Genomic DNA, 19960 nt, shown 5'->3' with positions numbered 1-19960 from the left:
GATTAATTTCGCACGGGGATGATGACAAAAAGAGGCGCAAATTGGTTATCTTGCCCACCAAGGAGCCGTCTTCTAACTCGTAGCCTATATAATCTCCGCGATTAAGGGGCGATATTGAAGAAAGAAATCCATCTTTACAATCCCTGATCAGTAAAGATGGCATCTTTACAAGAAACAGGTCTTGTTATGGGTAAAAACGAATGGTTCTTCGTCGAACCCACCGTTATTCATGGTTTCTCTGCAGCTTTCCATCTTTTGCTTTTGATTTCCATTTCCTTTCTTTGGTTTTGGGGGAGGATTAGTGGTCGAAGTTCCGGTAAACGTGGAATGGAACAAGTTAGATTTTTGCATTACAAAATTGCTACCTTAATTTGTGTGATATTATGTTTGTTTTATATGTCTGTCTTCATCTTTGATCACTTCTGGTATATTGATGGTGGTGGGGTTTCTTATGTACATCTTGCCACTCAAGTGGATTTGGGTGTCAGGGCAATCGCTTGGCTTGCCATATCTGCTTATTTTCACTACTGTTTCAACCCATTGCTTGAGACAAGATTCCCTGCTTTTCTTCGGATTTGGTGGGGTTTCTATTTTCTCATCTCCTTTTTTTCTGTTCTACTAGATTTGTTTTGTTACAGAAAGCTTGGTCTTTTGGGCACACATATGTGGGTTTTGGATTTTGTGTCTCTTTTTTCTGCTTTGCTTCTTAACTATGCTGGCTTTTTTGGGAAGAGGGTTGAAGAGGAGAGCAACATTCTCCATGAATCTCTTTTGAATGGGGATATCAGTTCTAATCAAGAACTCAATGAGAGTGAAAGTGACATCGGAAATGTCTCTTTGTTAACGAATGCAAGTTTTCTTAGCATTCTCACCTTCTCTTGGGTGGGTCCTTTACTATCTGTTGGTCATAAGAAAACTATAGATCTTAAAGATGTTCCTCAGCTAGATGACGGTGATAGAGTTGATGGTGTCTTCCCTATTTTCAAAAGCAAGCTTGAATCATGCACTAAAAGTAGTTTAGATAGCAATGGAAGTTTAAACAGCAATGGCACGGCTCAAATTTATTCGTTCCAATTGGCAAAGGCATTAATCTTAGCTGCTTGGGGATATGTCTTGGTTACTGCTGTTTACGCACTATTATATACACTATGTACTTATGTTGGTCCCTACCTGATTGATTTCTTTGTTCAGTATCTTAACGGTAACCAAACATTTGAATATGAAGGCTATGTTTTGGTTGTGGCATTCATAGTAGCAAAATTCTTCGAATGTCTCTCACAAAGGCATTGGTTTTTTCAGTTGCAACATGTTGGTGTTAGAGTCAGGGCTTTCCTGATATCTATTATATATCAAAAAGGCCTTACCTTGTCGAGCCGTGCAAGGCAGGGTCGTACCACAGGAGAGATCATCAATATCATGAGTGTAGATGCTGAGAGAATTTCACTTTTTAGTTGGTATATGCATGACCTATGGATGGTTCCAATTCAGGTTACTTTGGCTTTGTTGATCTTGTATTCCAGCTTAGGCCTTGCTTCATTGGCTGCTTTAGCTGCCACTTTTGTTGTTATGTTAGCCAATGTTCCCTTGGGGAAAATGCAAGAGAATTACCAGCAAAAGATGATGGAATCGAAAGACACAAGGATGAAAGCCACTTCAGAGATTTTAAGAAACATGAGAATACTCAAGCTCCAAGGATGGGAGATGAAGTTTTTGTCGAAGATAAGTGAATTGAGGAAAAAAGAGACGAATTGGTTGAGAAAGTATGTTTATACATCAGCATTGACTACATTTGTGTTTTGGGGTGCACCTACTTTTGTTGCTGTGGTAACTTTTGGAGCTTGCGTGCTTATGGGGATACCATTAGAATCAGGAAAGGTTCTTTCAGCACTCGCAACATTTAGAGTACTGCAAGAACCTATTTACGTTCTTCCTGATACAATTTCAATGGTTGTTCAGACCAAAGTTTCACTCGATAGGATATCCTCATTCCTTTGTCTTGAGGATTTGCAACAGGATGCCGTAGAGAAACTTCCTAGAGGTAGCTCTAATGTGGCAATTGAAGTGAGTGGCGGGACATTCTCATGGGACCCTTCTGAGTCTCCTACTGTTAAAGATTTAAATTTTAAAGTATTGCAAGGTATGAGAGTAGCTGTTTGTGGAATTGTTGGTTCAGGGAAGTCTACTTTGCTTGCTTGCATCTTAGGAGAGGTTCCTAAAATGGTCGGAACGGTGAAGTTGTGTGGGACAACGACTTATGTTGCACAAACGCCATGGATACAGAGTGGAAAAATTCAAGACAATATACTCTTTGGTCAGGAGATGGATTTGGAGAAATATGAGAATGTACTTGAAGCGTGTTCATTGAAAAAGGACTTGGAAATTCTTCCTTTTGGTGACCAGACAATTATAGGAGAGAGAGGAATCAACCTTAGCGGAGGACAAAAACAAAGGATCCAGATTGCACGTGCTTTATACCAAGATGCTGATATTTATCTCTTTGATGATCCATTTAGTGCTGTTGATGCCCACACTGGATCCCATCTATTTAAGGTGTGTGTTTTCTTAGCGTAAATTTTGCATACATATTCTGAATTCAAAATATCTACCCATATATTCTTGGTTGATGAGTGTATGATCAATGCTCAATATTGATTTATAATGATTTAAACCACACGTCTTGACTGTAATAACACGCCTTTTAAAGCTCATATTTTATGTGAATCTTGACTTTCTAGTGTTTAAATCGTTCTAATCATTCTTCTATTTACAGGAATGCTTGCTTGGGATTTTGGCTTCAAAAACAGTACTTTATGTTACCCATCAGGTGGAATTTTTACCTTCTGCTGATCTTATCTTAGTGAGTCTCTCAACTTTCCTTTTCTCCTTCAATTATATTTCATTGTTATGCACTTGAGCTGTGAAAAAGAATAAGAGTATTGAGTTTCATGGTAGGTTATGAAAGATGGAAAAATTACTGAAATGGGCAAATATGATGATATAATCACTTCAGGAAGTGACTTCATGGAATTAGTAGGTGCTCACAAGGAAGCTTTTTCAGCTATTGACCGTATGGATCTGGGCCATCTGGCTAATGAAAATTCAATCAATACAATTGAAGACAGCTCCATCAACACCCAAAGCAGCAAGAAAACTGAGACTGAAGAGCCAAAAGATGCTCAAAATTCTAAATTAGAAGAGAGAGATATGCAAAAGGGCCAGCTTGTGCAAGAAGAAGAGAGGGAGAAAGGAAGAGTTGGATTTTGGGTCTATTGGAAGTATATCACAACAGCTTATAAAGGCGCTCTTGTACCATTAATACTATTTGCACAAATACTTTTTCAAGTCCTTCAAATTGGTAGCAATTACTGGATGGCTTGGGCAGCTCCTGTGTCAAAGGATATGGATCCTCCAGTTAGTGTGTTTACACTTCTCTATGTTTATGTTGCATTAGCCATGGGCAGCTCTGTTTGTATCCTCATCAGAGCATTTCTACTTATGATGGCTGGATACAAAACTGCAACAATCTTATTCGATAAAATGCATTTCAGTATCTTCCGTGCTCCTATGTCCTTCTTTGATTCCACTCCAAGCGGTCGCATCTTGAACAGGGTTTGTAATATCAATTTTAACTTTTTTAGATTATTTTATGCAATTTATCTATTTGATTTTTTTTCTTTTCTACAGGCATCAACTGATCAAAGCGATGTCGATACAAACATACCTTCTCAAACTGGGTCATTAGCATTTTCAATCATACAACTCATTGGAATCATAGCGGTCATGTCACAGGTTGCTTGGCAGGTTTTTATTGTCTTTGTTCCAGTTATTGGAATAAGCATCTGGTATCAGGTATTGTCTTCATTTTAGTTGATTGGATTAGTGAAGCTGATGGATTTGTGAAAGAATGAACATTGATTTGCCTGCTTTTCTACTTCAGCAATATTACATTGATACAGCACGAGAACTAGCGCGGTTGATGGGAGTGTGTAAAGCTCCAATCATACAACATTTTGCTGAATCATTGTCAGGATCAACAACCATTAGAAGCTTCAACCAGCAATCTAGATTTATATGCATTAATTCAAATCGAATGGATGAATTCTCACGACCAAAGTTTCATAGTGCTGGTGCTAGGGAATGGCTTTGCTTTCGTTTGGACATGTTATCATCAATAATGTTTGCTTTTTCTTTGATAGTATTGATTTGCATGCCAAAAGGGGTTATTGATCCAGGTAATTTGTAGCTATCTTCTCTAATTAAGTGGAGCAACTGATACATGAGATTCAATTAACACATTCTTCATTTTGCTTTTGGGTTTTCTCCTGTCAGGGATTGCGGGCCTCGCAGTGACATATGGACTTAATCTAAATATGCTACAGGCTTGGGTCATATGGACTCTCTGTGATCTCGAAAACAAAATAATATCAGTGGAGAGGATACTGCAGTATACAAGCGTTCCTAGTGAGCCACCTCTTATTGTAGAAACAAACAGACCAGATCATAAATGGCCATCTAAGGGAGAAGTGGATCTCCGTGATTTGCAGGTTGTCTTCCATCTTAAACTTAAATCCCATTATAATGATTCATGGATTGTTACCTTTATTACCTGTAGTACCAAGAAGAATAAATACTGTATGTTTCACAACAATTTTCACATAGACCTCTTCTCTAAACCTTTTATTAGTTGGAACTTGATGTTCTAAGTAAGAATGCCATTTATAACAGTTTCTAAGGTTTTGGTAGAGTGCTAAATGCTCAAAAATGTTTCCCAACCACTAATTGATTCAAAAACAGGTCCGCTATGCCCTGCACATGCCGTTCGTTTTAAGGGGTTTAACCTGCACTTTCCCAGGAGGTTTGAAGACTGGCATTGTTGGAAGAACCGGCAGTGGCAAATCTACCCTGATTCAGACACTTTTCCGCATCATTGATCCTACGGTTGGACAGATTTATATTGATGGCTTGGACATCTCAACCATCGGATTACATGATCTGAGATCAAAATTAAGCATTATCCCACAAGATCCAACCATGTTCGAGGGAACCGTGCGCACCAACCTCGATCCACTTGAAGAGTACACAGATGAACAAATTTGGGAGGTACTTTAATTTCCTAATTATGAACTCTGCTGATTTTCAACCATTAGTAGTAATTTTTTGTGTTTCAGGCCTTGGATTGCTGTCAGCTTGGAGATGAAGTTCGAAAGAAAGAAAAGAAGCTTGACTCAATAGGTAAGATACAGAGGCAGTATTCTAGAAAATTTTTCATTCTTTTGATTTGGTCATTTTGGTAGTTTATAGTTAATAAATTTCAAATTTCAGTGGCTGAAAATGGTGATAATTGGAGTGTGGGTCAGCGTCAGCTGGTATGCCTTGGAAGAGTCATTCTGAAAAGAAGCAAGGTTTTAGTTCTTGATGAAGCAACTGCTTCAGTTGACACTGCCACTGATAGCCTGATTCAGAAAACACTGAGACAGCAATTCCTAGATTCAACTGTCATCACAATAGCACACCGGATAACATCAGTTTTAGACAGTGATATGGTGTTACTTCTTGATAACGGTTAGGGCATCTCAAATCGAAAATCTCATTTTTCACTCCAAAATATCGTGAAACAAAAAAAATGCCATGATTCATCTCCAATTGAACTCCATTTTTGCCCCGTAACGGTCGTTCTCTTCTTTCGCGCGTTTCTCCGGCAAGTTCGGTAGAGACCAAAAAATGGCGCAGATGAACAGTGCAATGCAAATATTGGCGTCGCACTGTTCATCCGCGATGAAATGCGGTAAGAATTGCCGCTTGGAAGAACGGCAAACAGTTGTTTGCCGTTCCATTGGAGATGCTCTTAGTCTTCGTTCCGAGTAATTTTTTTCATTTAAGGCTAAGAATTTTACACCAACAATAATCATTTGCTCGAAAACATATCAAGCCTGAACGGTTTGAGCTTGCATTGTGACTCAATGTCTTAAGATAAGCTCAAAGTCGCACATTCGACTTTGAGCTTATCTTAAGATATTGATGAATCAAATCTAAGTTTGTTTCATTCATAGCTATAATTTTATGTTTTTGAGATCTCTAGTTAGCTACTAAGGCTTGTTAATATTTGGATCCAAATATCTTGTGCAGGATTGATAGTCGAACACGATCCGCCAGCAAGACTGCTGGAGAACAAGTCATCCTTGTTTGCCAAACTGGTTGCAGAATATTCAATGAGATCAAGCTCCAGTTATGCTACGCTTGATAATTTATAGATGGAACAAATTTACAGCTTCTTTAGGTTCCATTTCCAACTGTTGTGAGGAGTAAGAATCTCCAATCTCTTTGTTTTTGTCTACATTTTTGTAATCTCTGTATTATTTTTTGTTGCATCTGCTAATATGATATAAATAAATGATTCAGCTTGCAGCACTTCGTTGTTAGGCTTGCATTATATGATTTTATGTGCTTATTATCTATTCTCATAATCATAGTTTTGTTAGGGACGGCTTTTTTAACGCTTCTTAAAGCAATAAGAAATAGTAAGAAAGTCGTCCCAGGGGCGGCTTTTTTACTACTGTTTAAAACAGCTTTTTAGTTAAAAAAATTAAATTTTATTACTAAAAAATTGTTTTATAAAGCCGTCACAAAGGAAGCCTAAGATTATCGGTTGATAGCATAAAACAAAGAGAAACCATTGGAGGAAAAATTAGAATGCTTTAAGCTTTAGACTTAATTTATATATCTAAACCCTAAATTTTATTCATTTTGTTAGCATTTTTTATTAATTTGTATTTATAACACTAACCTCTAAATGTTTACATTTGCTTCTACAGCATCCTAATATTTAAAATATATAAAATTTATTACTAATATTTATTTATTTAAAATAAAATATATATTTTTATACCTAAATTTTGACGTTATTTGAAATTTTAGATCTTATAAAAAATATATGAAAATTTAAATGTTATATAAATAAATAATCAATAGCTAAAGCATTATTTTCAAATGTAAGATTCTCTTTAGAATCATTAAAATTAACGGTATAATTGTTTAGAAAACTTTTTAAATTTGTTAAATCATTATTAGGTTCATTGAAAAAAATGGTAAAATAGGAAGAGAAAATAAGAGTAAAAATAAATCTAGAGAGTGTAGCTTAGAGATTTTATCACTCTGTTTGAAAATATAAAATTACATCAAATAATTTCAGATGTCCTTGGCCCACCCTCTGCCCCTATTCGTAGAGCAATTATTACGTCTGGTCATCTGACGCGTCCAGAGACCAATAAATAGGCACCACATCACCTAAAACTCGGTATTGAGCACTCAATATTGCTCAGTATCCGTTCAGGTTTCCGATTTTTTGTCCGGACGTAATAATTACTCGTATTCGTAGGATATGGTGGAGGTAAAATACTACATGAAAAACTATACTTTGGCAATGCTATCCATTTAAATTATCATAAACATGCCATAGCCAATCTATCTTACATCAAACGACATTTCTTAAATTAATTATATTTTTATTATCAAATGCATATATATAATCGATTTTGAACTCAATTTTTTTTTTAATAAGCTCGAGACAACTTATTATAAAAGAGTGAACAATACTTATGATTAAAATATTTATTATAATAAAATTTTAAAACGAAATGAGAAATATGAAAATAAAAAAAAGTCTCTTATCATGAGAAATAAAAAAATAAAAAAAAGTCTCTTATCATAAAAAAATTAGCCTTTTTAAAAAATATTTGTAACAACTTTGCATTTAAAATCTCAAATGCTAATACATTTTAATTGTATTTTATGTAAATAAATTTTTAAGGAGCTGGCTCACGAGTTAACGAGTCAAGTTAAATTTGGCTCTAATTTGACAAATTAGTTTATCAAAGTTGCTCAAGAATAATTTATTGAGCCGAATCCGAGCAGACTCATGAGCCAGCTTAACTCACTTACACCTGTGTCTTCGGCCTCCAATTATAAATTGTAGCATTTTTGCCTGTTTAAAAAAATATTCAAGTCTTAAGTGAGCCTCTCCTAAAACCTACTCTATGCTTATATCAACAAGTTGATCTTTAAAACAGCATGAAGACACAGCTATCTTTGGCCTATTGGTTGAGAGCTAAGGCTTCCAACCAAGAGGTCTAAAGTTCGAGTCTATGTGTATGTGGTGTATGTGTGAATTTGTCTTAAATAGCCTAAATGTAAAAAAAAAAAAACAGCATGAAGAATTATATATATATATATATAGCTATATGGAGCATGTCTTTATGCACATCCAATGAAATGCACATCAATCCAAAAGCTTCGTGCCTTCGTCCTTCCGGCCATGGGCGGAACCATTAAGTGATTTAACCTCCCCCCCCACCACCCCACCAAAAAATTTAAAATACTATGATCTTTAGGAGATTGCCCACTAGCATAATTATACACATTGTCTGACGGGGCAGGTCAAACCCCGTCAGGGGGCTCTACCCTCTTGGACCCCCGACACATTGTGTAGAGGTATTACTTAATTTTTGTTTAAGAATAATTATCATTATATAAGATGTTGATAATATTTTTAAAATGTATTATGTATTCAAGTACAAATAATTATTAGTCACTAAAATGATATATATATGAAAAAAAAATATCTACAATTTTATTTATAAGTTTGCCCCCTCTGAAAAATAAGGCTTGTTCCGCCCCTGCTTCCAAGCTCAAATTTCCTGATTTCTGCATCACGAGTATATTGCTGAAAAGCCTGCAGCATTCAGTGAGGATTTAGTTAATCAGAGGGCATAAAAACAACCAAAATCCACAGATTAGTACACAGGTCATGAACTGAAATGTTTTCAATTGTCATTCTGCTGAAATAAAATGTAAAAAGATAATATAAGAAAGCGAGAGAGAACACAGCTCATCTTAGTCTGTTGATCAAGAAGTCTTGAGTTCAAGTTTTGCATATGTAATGTGTGTTTGAATGGAAAATTATTAGGTCCGGTCACCTGACACAGAGATACATCCGGATTTCTTTCTGTCTACAGTAAAAGCGCAGTGAAAGTGCAGTTACTATAGCAGCTGCGCTTTGACTGTATATAGAGAAAAATTCGGATGTATTTCTCTGTCAGGTGACCAGACCTAATAATTTGTGAATTGAGCTAAATTGGTCTAAATGCCTAAATGTCCACAAGAGAGAGAGAGAGAGAGAGAGAGAGAGAGAGAGAGAGAGAGAGAGAGAGAGAGAGAATTTGTGGACATCTCTCTCCAACGTTTCTTTGACTCTGTTTTTCTTTTTATATTTCTACATGCGCACAAAGAAAAAAAGAAAGAAATTGTTAAGAACGCACCAACTATTTTTTTTTTCCAGCTACTACGGGCATTCACCCTTTGCGCTGCCAGTTGATCCTCTCCTACCAATAGTTGTATTCTTCAGTATCTACACAACAGAACACAGAAGGGTTAGTTTAAAGGCTTTTCAAGTTAGTCAGTGAATACAAATCCATAACCCAAATGAATCAAACCACATTCTTCAGAATTGAACAAATGAAATATATACTATTAAGTTGTAGAAGAGCCTTACTAAGTTGTGGTCCGCTTTATGAATCATCTATATTAATTTGTTCTTAAAAAGTTCATAATCCACTGGCATTAATTTTAATCACATGCATAATGATTTTTTTTTTTTTTCAGTCTTGTTTCAATTACCTTATATTCAACATATATTACTCTAAATATTTGCTCTATCTAACTATTCCATAATTTATCCTTCTTAAATCTATCACACATCCATCCTAAAATTATAACTAATAAAACCAGTCATAAGCTTATTTCAACAAAACATCAGATCTCAGCAGAGTTTTATTCTGTGTTTCTCAATTTTATATTTGAAATGTCAAATCAATTGATTGTCAGGTCTAAAAAAATTGACAATATATTTTTTTGCTCGGTGAAAAAATTTCATAAATAAAATAACTGCAGCCAACCATTGAGATTGTTTACTTAGTGCATACTTGTCTGAGCATCTGGTTTTCATTCTGAAGGGTGGAAAGTCTCTCCTCTAGCTCAGAGTTCTTGGTCTCCAAATCCTTCACCTTTATTTCCAAATCGCCCATATATGCCTTCTTCCTCTCCCTTGCCTGTTGTGCTGATACCCTATTCCTTAGCAGCCTGTATCTCATAATAGAATAAGTATTGAATGTTTTTCAGTTATGTGAAAACTTGAAGGTTCACATTAAGTTGCTATATTCATTTTGTATTATAATACAATTAGCTAGAAAACCAATATAAATAATGCAATTAATTTGACCGACTTCATCTGCAAGAATTTACTTCAGTCTTCTATTTTGCTTCAATCAAATATCTCCCCAGCTACTAATTGAATAAGTTGTGGTAAAAATTGTATGCATAACTCTGTAATTAACTTGATCATATTCTTGAAATTTCATGAATTACATTAAGGCTTACAATATCGCATCAGGAGTTAAGTCCACGACCTCTTATGGTGAAGGCCAAAATTGGCATCCCAGCATATGATGGTTTTGCATCTACAAGAAGAAGTTGAGCGATAGTGTTGACCAACTAGAGACAGACTTCAATCTCTATGGGCACACTTACCACGAGGTCTCATTTGCATAGCTCAAACTTATGCATCATCATTTTGTGAAAGAAAGAACAAAAACCATATAAAATGCTTACCAATGGAAAGAAGGCTTTTCAAAGCCCTACTTAAAAAAAAGAGGAAATTCTAAAGCAACCTCTTCTAGATTCAATCCTTATTATGACCATTGCAAAATAAAGGGTCACAAATAGTGTGCTTGGCTAGGACTCGAGTGGAATCATATCAATTCAAAATAAAAAAGAAATCAAGAAACCCAAAAGAAGAACAAGGGCCTCTCATGCACAAAAGAACCAAATTCTCTAATTTGTTTGGTAAATTCATCAAAAGATCTCTATCCACAAACTTTAAGTAGCATTGAATCAAAACAAGGAAAATCATCCAAATTATAAATTTAAATAATGCGATAGGAGACGAATAATTAAATTACTAAAATACTGCCAGGCATCCAAAAGAATATATTATAATCAATTTGTTGACTGTAACCATTGCATACGAATGCTCCAGATCGGACAAACCGCTCCCGACTTAGGTCCGACCGGGATGGTTTTAAAATTTGAAGACCTCGGGCCGTCGCATCTTAGATCCGGCCGGGATGGTTCCAAATTGAAGACCTCACGCAGTCGATCTTAGATCCTGGTGGGATGTTTTAAAATTGAAGACCTCGCGCCGTAGATCTTTGATCCGGGCGGGAAGAACTACGGCAGTGCCGTCCCGATTTCTCCCTCGGTGGGGAGGAGACGCCGGGAGGCTGTCGAAATTTTCAGTGAACTACAGGGGACTTGAACAAAAAAATATTAGAAATTGATTTGAACGAAATTCAAAATTAAAATCAATTTTAAATAAAATTTGATCAAATAATGCTTGACCTATACTCAAAATGGACTCGAATCTAATTTTATTTGAAATTGACTTAATATGTGATACATTCAAATATAGATTTTCATCAATATCTTGCATTCGAAGAAATGGCAAAATTATTTGAGCCCTTACTAAATCATAAAAAAAAAAAAATTAATTACACAAGCAACTTTAGAAAGCTTGTGAATATTTTAACCTCATATCGATGAGTGATAACGAGCATCTTACTTCAAAAGTTGTGTATGTTAACCAACATAAAGATACTTATATTGATTTAAAAGTTAAATGGGTGCACATCTAGCATTTTAAATATTGAATATCCAATGCTAGTATAATTGTTCCATTCTATACTTCTCTAAAACTTTCAGTGCTATCTTAGAAAGTTCGATGTCGAAGAGAAGTTGACCTGGCACTGATAAGCAAGTCTGCACAAGATGAAGGAAATATGAGGATTACCATTGAGTCAAGCACTCAAACCAAACTTACAAGATCATCTGTTGCAAGTAACAATGGCAGGGAGAAAATGATCTTATAGCTTTAACGATAGATAATAATATTATCCATTATCACATAAGTAATCAGTTATGGACCATAAGACACCCTTAGCACCTGTTCAATAGTCTCATATGATTACAAAATCAATGTGTTATGAATATGATACTCCACACCATCATTCTCTTTCTTTAAACAAATTCTGTTGAAAATAAGTGAGTATCTCAGTTCTCACAAAGCATTTTCAAGATATTGTGGTAATACCTCCAAGATGATTTATGAATCCTTAAAAGATATATGAAATTTCAATCATCAAGTTAGTTTATGACATGGGGATGATTACAATGATTTGTGTACCCATCAAATACGTCTTAAGATATGAGTATGGTGGAGATGCATTAAGAGGAGAAAAGAAAGAAGATAACAGAAGATTCATAGCAACTAATACAATTCTCCTACGAACACTAGCATGACTTCCTAATGCCTATTGAATAAGCATTCATTGCAAGCAATGTAAAGAATATTTTTCGTGCTACAAATGAAACCTAAATTAGAACAACGCCACCGGATCCGCAACATGTATACAAGCAGACAGAAGGCGTTCGTAGGCCCCTTAAATGAAGTTTTGGGTATTTTCTAAATAAAATTGCTCTCGCATAATGGATCGTGTTTAAATATTTTAAAATCCCCCTTATGTATTAAATATGATCTCTTGAACTAAATATACCCCTGCATGTGCTCCGACAGACCTATTAAAGTTACAAACACAAATAGTCGAGAATACTGCGCAGGGTCAAATACTACAACCCGCATGTGCTCCGATCGTCAAATATAAATGTCAAATCCAACGATCCGAAAATGCTGCGCGGGTTAAATATTCAAGTTTCATCATCCTCTAAAGGATTGGAGTCAACACGACTTGAATAACAAAATGCATCCCAAAATTCTACAAAAATATAAGCGACCTCAACTTCACCCCGATGATGGCCGTATTGAACGAAGATATCAACCGGAGGGGTCTACAAGCTATTGCTATTATGCGATAGGTTTATAACCTATTCGATCTCTTTAATGACTAGCCTTAATCGAAAGTTCACTCCTGTTATCGGGAGGGGTAATTAACTATAGGGGCTTGCGCCTATAGGAAACCAGAACTCAGATCAAAAAGTCCTCACCAAATGAGGGCGAAATCTCTGGGTAGTGTCTTATCTCAAACCCATCTGCCTTCTGAAAATTCCACCGGGATCACATCCTAAAAATGGAATTTTTCGGAGCCCACACAATTCCTAAAAGGAAAAATGATGAAGAAAACATAAAAAAAAACCACGTAAATATGATATATTTATTCAATTAAAAAAAATAATTCAAATTATAAAATTTTCATAAAAAATTCCAACACTTAACTCAATTTTAGATTCAAAATCATGAGAGCATGATTTGATGTAGGAATAAATTCAAATTTAAAAAAAACCAAATGTATATTCACATTATAAGTACAAATCATCTCTTGTATCAAATGCATCCTAAAAAAATAATCATAAATTATAATTTCTCAATAGAATTAGATTCAACCATCCAAAATCATGCATTCGCGTGTATAATTTCTCAATAGGATTAGATTCAACCATCCATAAATCTTGCATTGGCATGTATTCGATAGGGATAGGCTTTAGATAAAGTGATTATGAGTTCTCTTAAAGTCTATTAAACACAAGTGTAGTAACATGATTGTAATATTCCTCAAGTTCTAAAGCTTTACATGAGGTCTAACCTAATCCTTCAGGAGAATTGTGGTTTAACTCATGGTTAGTTTCTTACCTTAAATTTTAAATAAAATAGATAATGGTAACATGATAACATAGAGGCTATTTATGTTTGTTACAAAACCTTTAAACCTTACATTAAATTCAAAACACCATAGTCACCTTGTTTGTAATTCTTAAAGTGATCAAGCAATTAGTAGCCCTCATATCACTTGAATGACAAGTATTGTTCCTAAAGCTAATGCTTCATGTTAGTTAACATAGAATTAACAATAATGTTTTGTTAAAATGATTGAGCATGCCCCACTAATTTTGATTTATAACCTTTAATCTATTAAATATAATATATCTTTTAAAGAAAATCTTCTAAATTATCGATCTAATTTAAAAATTCTAAAAAATTATAGCTCTCATTAAATGTAAGAATATAAATTTGAACCTAATGATAGCCATATTATAATTGTCTAGATCCATAGCTTTCATGATATCATTTAGCATTATTTTAATAGGTTTAGTTATTATGCCTACTTCGAAAATGTAACCTTAAGCTTTAATACCAAATTATGTCTTAAGTTTAAAATTTTGCTAATGTCAAATCAGGATGACATGCACGAAATCGTATACACCATATCAAATGCCCAATTCACGGGCTTTTATTTTAGACAAGTTTTTATTTCTTTTGATGAATATAAAAACATGAATTCACTCCAAATAGAAATTTATTGATTGTCTGAATAGAAACTTAAAATATATAATCACTCCAACAAAACAATTGCTAATTATATAGAATAAGAAGAGAACAAGGAAAAGAAATCACCAAATAACAATCTAGGCAATATGCTGATACAAACAGATAACTTTCCCCCAAAACTTCTAAAAATTATTTGCACCATACTAGAAAAATCCGCATCTAACTAACACTCGAGCACAAAGAAAAAAAATAAAACAACACTGAAACTCTTATTGAAAACTAGTTTTTACACCCCTCAACTCATCCATTGTTTATAAGATAATCACAAAATCCTTTCTCCATATAACAACATTTGAATTAAGTTGACAACCCCCACAAGGAATCTCAATCCAAAACAACAAATGCTAATAATAATGCTCCATAAATCAAGAAGGAAACAACATATAATTAATTGAAGGACCCAATTAGATACCTAACAAAAAACTAATAGCTGGTCCAGCGGTTGGGGATATGGTTCAGTGTAGCAATGTGGTTCTATTGAGCATGTGCAATGCAAGTGATGGACATAAAGGAGATATGACAATGGTAGAACTATAAAGCAAACGTGAGAAGATTTAAAGAAGGTAGGAAAACTGCATAAGGATTGTGCTTTAACTTAAAGCATCACACATAAAGGCGGGATTAACGATTTACAATGGTTGTACACTAGAAGCAAAATTAGATGTACAATAATAAGTGGACTCACAATCACACACGAGAGTGACATCGAGCACTAGATTACAGTCACATGGGGTTAGGCTTGTGATTAAAGAGTGGATCATGGATGAGATTGTGAGCCACTAGAACTTGCATTATTAAGGCATAGGGTTACACACTAGATCACAAAAAGAAAAAAAAAATGTAGGCACATGTGGTGTTAATTGTTTATAGGGATGATTAATAGAAGGCAGAGCAACACAAGGCAAGAGCAAGAGAATGACAGGTTTAGAAGCAGGCTACAAGATGATTAGGGACATAGCTTGAAGTAAAATCTTGCTCGAATACCATGAAATAAGAGAATTAGAATGAAATAATCCTTCACTTAATTGCCTTATAATTCCAGGCATATAGATGTATACGTATACAAGAGAAGAGATCAATCAAGAAAAATATAATATATATAAAAAAGTCCTAAATAATTAAGAAATGTCAAAATAATAAATAGCGCATATTCTTGTCATAAATAAGTTAGTTCATGTGATAATTTATATACGGTAACATATACCTTTGATAATATTAAACCAATATCAAGAATAAAATTTTAAAAAAAGAATCTGTTATGCATGAAATTAGCCGCAATACAAGATAAAAAAATTTGATTTTGAAAATATTACCCAAGTTTTAAATTCCTCATAATATTATTTCAATCTATCAACTACACAAATAGACATTATGTGTTTCTTATTCTACCAATTTTGTGCATTTTATTAAAAAAAAAACAAATATTTTTAACACACACACACAGTGCAACTTCAATAATTTTATAACATTGCGTAAAGAATATAGCTATAAGCAATGTTTATAAGAAAATATTGGCATCTTAATATTTTCATTAACATGCCTCATATGCACAGTAGCTACTAACTATAACTTAAAATTTTCATAAGAATATTTTGATTAATCATTAAAACTTTTTAAATTTAGAAAAATTATTTATGAAATTCTATTTTAATGAATTTTTATGATAACAAGCATTTTACACATGTGCTATATAATTTCTTCTCAGAAGAAGAATATCTATTCTCCCTCAATTAAATTTCAATCATATGACCTTCAAATATAAAATAAAAGCATTCATTCTATTCACCATCATAAACATAAAATTAAAATTAAAATCAATCATTATCTTCACCAACGTAAAAATTAGTAGCATACACAATTTAAGAACTTTTAAAAATATTTGAACATCAATCTAAGACATTTAGGGTATATCAATGGATAGTTTTAATTGCATGTAATGATCATGGTGATTTTTCAATGATGTAGAATTTTTAGCTACATTAAATTAAATGGATGAGTTTTTAATGATATCTTGAAGGCAAATGAAAGTTTTGGTCAATGAAAAATGGGTAAAAGTGAATTTCTAATGGTCTTGTATATGTCATTGTATCTTTATTTTTTCACGTACTCAATAAATTGCTATACTATTATAAAATAAATAAATTAGTTCCATGAATTATTTTCATGTTATAAATAAAAATTAACAACATGCTCTTAAATTTAATAATTGTATCAAATAGTAGCTTAAAATAAAATAAAAAATGATGGCAATTTCACCTCCTTTATGGAGAAATTATCAACCAACACAACAAAGGAATACTTCTTTAAAAAGTACATATTTAACAAAATATGGATCAAATTGAAGTTTTCTCTAACCTCTTGAGGCGTTTCTCCTTATCAGCGGAGCTCTTCCCCCTCTTTCGTTGTGCTGGCAAAACATCAGAGGATAGAGAGAACATAGCAGTGCCACCATTGGTTGTATGATCAGAAATTGAGCGAAAGGCCTGCTCGTATCCATACTCTGGCACCCTTCTCATCTCCTCATCACTCTCCTCTACTTCCCAAGATGAAAAAACAATAGAAAATTTTCAACTGGAAACATATATAATTTAAAATATCATTTAAAAAAAAAAAAAAAGGATTGAGGGGTCAAACATGCTAACTGCATAGTGCAGTTGCCAAAATTCTAGACATGCAATTAAATGAAGGTCACTTTGATTAAATCCACTGAAATCAAAGTGATTTTAAAAATAATTATAAATTCAAATGCAACCAGCCAAAGCAAATTGTATGGCTATAAAACTGAAAATTGTAGAACTTCATTTTTTAACTTAATTGAAGAGGATCCCAAACCTTAAAAAGAGAAGCCGGATCCGAATGAAGAGTACTTTTCATATCCAAAAGTCAACAAATTTTTAATTTATCTCACGTGGCATCACATATATAAGAGGAGTCTATATGTGGAAGATAATATGCTAACATCACACCTTTTATATACAACAATAATAACAACATCAAGCCTTTATCCCACTACGCGGGGTCGGCTACATGAATCCTTTTTCTTCATTGTGTCCTATTAAAGGTCAAATTCTCGTTTAAATCTAATAAAGAAAGGTCATTCCTAATATTTTCTAACCAGGTCTTTTTAGGTCTGCCTCTACCTTTCTTAATATAAGTCAAATCTAATACCTCTATTCTCCTAACCGGGTCATTTGAAGGCCGCCGTTTTATGTGACCAAACCATCTAAGGCGACTCTCTCTAATCTTATCTTCTACTGGAAGTCTGGAACTACTCCAACCTTTTCACGTATATGCTCATTTCGTATCCTATCTCTAAGGGTAAAGCCACTCATCCACTTGAGCATCCTCATCTCTGCCACACTTAACTTAATATTATGGTTCTCTTTTAATGGCCAACATTCAACACCATAAAGCATTGCAGGCCTCACTACCATCTTATAGAATTTTCCCTAAAGTTTGAGGGGTACTTTTCTATCACACCTTTTATATATAAAAATAAATTAAACATGTGTTGATTTTAATGACTTGAAAAAGTATTTCTCAATGCTAATATGAAATAGAAGAATTCTATGTAGAAAGAGGTGAAAGTATCTCTAAATTTTATCCTAGCTTGTTAAAACAAATTGGATGCAGGAATTTGATGAATTGCAGCTCTACAGTTAGGTAGCGAACTCGAAACTAACAAAGCCATAGGGTCAAATCTGGGACAACATTAACTGAAAAGCGAATACTTAAAGAACAATAATGTTTCACTCCCTAAATAAATACACAAAAATTGAATTTCTTTGAATTATGTCCACCACATCAGCATGTATGAAACATTATCATTTCATGAGTAGTGCTTAACTCAGTCAAATTTTCAACGCCAAGTCAATACATAACTAATAAAGCCTTTAAACCCTGATAAGGATGACCAAAAGTAAAAATTTGGGTGAGTAAAGCATCACTCTTTCATATAGGACAAGCATGCATCCACACAGATTAGATTCAACAAAATCCTAAAACTTTTAGATTTCATTAGGGGAAAGTAGTACTACTCTAATTTAAAATATACACATTCCAAAGTATAGATTATCAACCCAAGATATTGATGCAAACCCATACAAAAATCAACTTCATTAAAAATTTGAAAAAAATTAAATTGATTTTTGAAGAAAAATGACAGATTGTTCATAGTTTGGCGGTCAACCCAAAAGATTTGACTATAAGATGTGGAAATATGATTCAACGACTTGAAAGAGGTTGCACTCATATACATTAGGAGAAAAGTTCATCCCCTTTGAGATTCAGGATCGGAAAATGGAGCAGAGTCAGAAAGTCAGATATAGATTTACCTCAACTAAATCAAAAAATTCCAACTGAATAATTGATATAGAACAATAGGAAGATTCCATTGCAAATATGAAAGCGATAAGCAATACTAGAGCGTGTTGTAATTTAAAAGAATAAAAGACGAAGAAGAAAGCAGGTCCAAAATAATACCAGAGCAAACAAAAGTGGAATGTAGGAATAAAAAAGAATCAGCAAAGGGAAAAACAGATACTTTGAATGGTAGATTGAACTTCAGAACAACCGATTACATACAGAAAACGAGATTTCCGAAGGTAAACATGTGCAAAAAGCATAGATCGATAAACGAAGATCAATGAAACAAAAAAGAGAGCAATATAAGCAGAAAACACAGATTCCCACTGACATCAACTGATTCGAAGATTCACTTACCATCTCTGACTTCCATCTGCTGAGCTGAGCTTGATGATCTCTCGGAGCTCGACGGCAGCGAGCTGGTTGCAGCACCTTGCATTCTCTGTGTGAGAGAGCGCGACGTGGGAACAGCTGAAAATGGCGGGCGAGCTGTAAGAAGATATCGCGTTTCAGACGAAAGGGTTTAAGGGTCAAAGAAGGGAAAATTATTCTGTGCGGAATCCGAACGTGAACGTTGGTTCGGAAAGGATCGGACGGTTACAAATTTGTAAGCGTGGACGCAGCATAAACCATAAAGTTTGTAGGGATCCAAAGGTTATTTCGTGAAAAGCGTGGAGGGATGTAAGCCGTTCTTATGTGATCTGACCGTTGAAATAGATCTTCTGAGAATTACAGGTGACGGTGTGACAGGTATATATATTTGACTTTATATGTTTTATAACATGCTTAATTGGTCAAAGTATCTCTCTCATTATTATTTTTTAATATTTCTAAAAATTATATTAAGATTGATTGCTTATTGAACTCCAATACTAATGAAATTATTTTAAATTCAAATTTTACTTGGATTTCATTCGGATGTGGTCCAAATGTAATTTAAGGCTTTGTTTGAGAGAGCTTTCCTCTTACTTTCTAAAATAGCTTTTTAGAACAAAAATTTATTGAATTTGAATTTTTTGTATTATAAAGCGGTTTTAGAAGCAGTACGAAAGTTGTCCCAAATATATGTAAATCATCATCGCCTTTAAAATCACCATCAAGTATATGTAGTTCAATTGGGCTTGTCAAAGCCTAGTATAGAAGCCT

The 19960-nt window shown here is 34.1% G+C and overlaps 2 protein-coding genes across 4 annotated transcripts; one reads left to right on the top strand and one right to left on the bottom strand.

Moving 5' to 3' along the window:
• Positions 1 to 6435, top strand: LOC110101875 (ABC transporter C family member 3). Of its 2 annotated transcripts, XM_028697583.1 has the most exons (11): positions 15 to 178; positions 1300 to 2550; positions 2771 to 2857; positions 2953 to 3609; positions 3685 to 3849; positions 3938 to 4232; positions 4330 to 4544; positions 4795 to 5100; positions 5169 to 5232; positions 5323 to 5562; positions 6127 to 6435. In XM_028697583.1, the coding sequence occupies exons 2-11, from the start codon at positions 1417 to 1419 to the stop codon at positions 6249 to 6251; spliced, it is 3288 nt and encodes a 1095-aa protein (XP_028553416.1). In that variant the 5' UTR covers positions 15 to 178; positions 1300 to 1416; the 3' UTR covers positions 6252 to 6435. The 2 variants fall into 2 exon arrangements, with proteins under 2 accessions (XP_020685616.1, XP_028553416.1); XM_020829957.2 differs by having other exon boundaries at positions 1 to 2550.
• A 2894-nt stretch (positions 6436 to 9329) lies between these two features.
• LOC110101858 (transcription factor HY5) lies at positions 9330 to 19293 on the bottom strand. 2 transcript variants are annotated; one of them, XM_020829929.2, is made up of 4 exons: positions 19172 to 19293; positions 16805 to 16985; positions 9978 to 10134; positions 9330 to 9403 (listed from the first exon to the last, which is right to left on the bottom strand). In XM_020829929.2, the coding sequence occupies exons 1-4, from the start codon at positions 19251 to 19253 to the stop codon at positions 9338 to 9340; spliced, it is 486 nt and encodes a 161-aa protein (XP_020685588.1). In that variant the 5' UTR covers positions 19254 to 19293; the 3' UTR covers positions 9330 to 9337. The 2 variants fall into 2 exon arrangements, with proteins under 2 accessions (XP_020685588.1, XP_020685589.1); XM_020829930.2 differs by having other exon boundaries at positions 16805 to 16982.
• Positions 19294 to 19960: the final 667 nt, after the last annotated feature.

This window comes from Dendrobium catenatum, unplaced genomic scaffold, assembly GCF_001605985.2.
Source record: "Dendrobium catenatum unplaced genomic scaffold, ASM160598v2 fragScaff_scaffold_974, whole genome shotgun sequence".
Classification (NCBI taxonomy): Eukaryota; Viridiplantae; Streptophyta; class Magnoliopsida; order Asparagales; family Orchidaceae; genus Dendrobium; species Dendrobium catenatum.
Note: the sequence above shows the minus strand (reverse complement) of the source record. Positions and strands in the feature narration are given on the sequence as shown.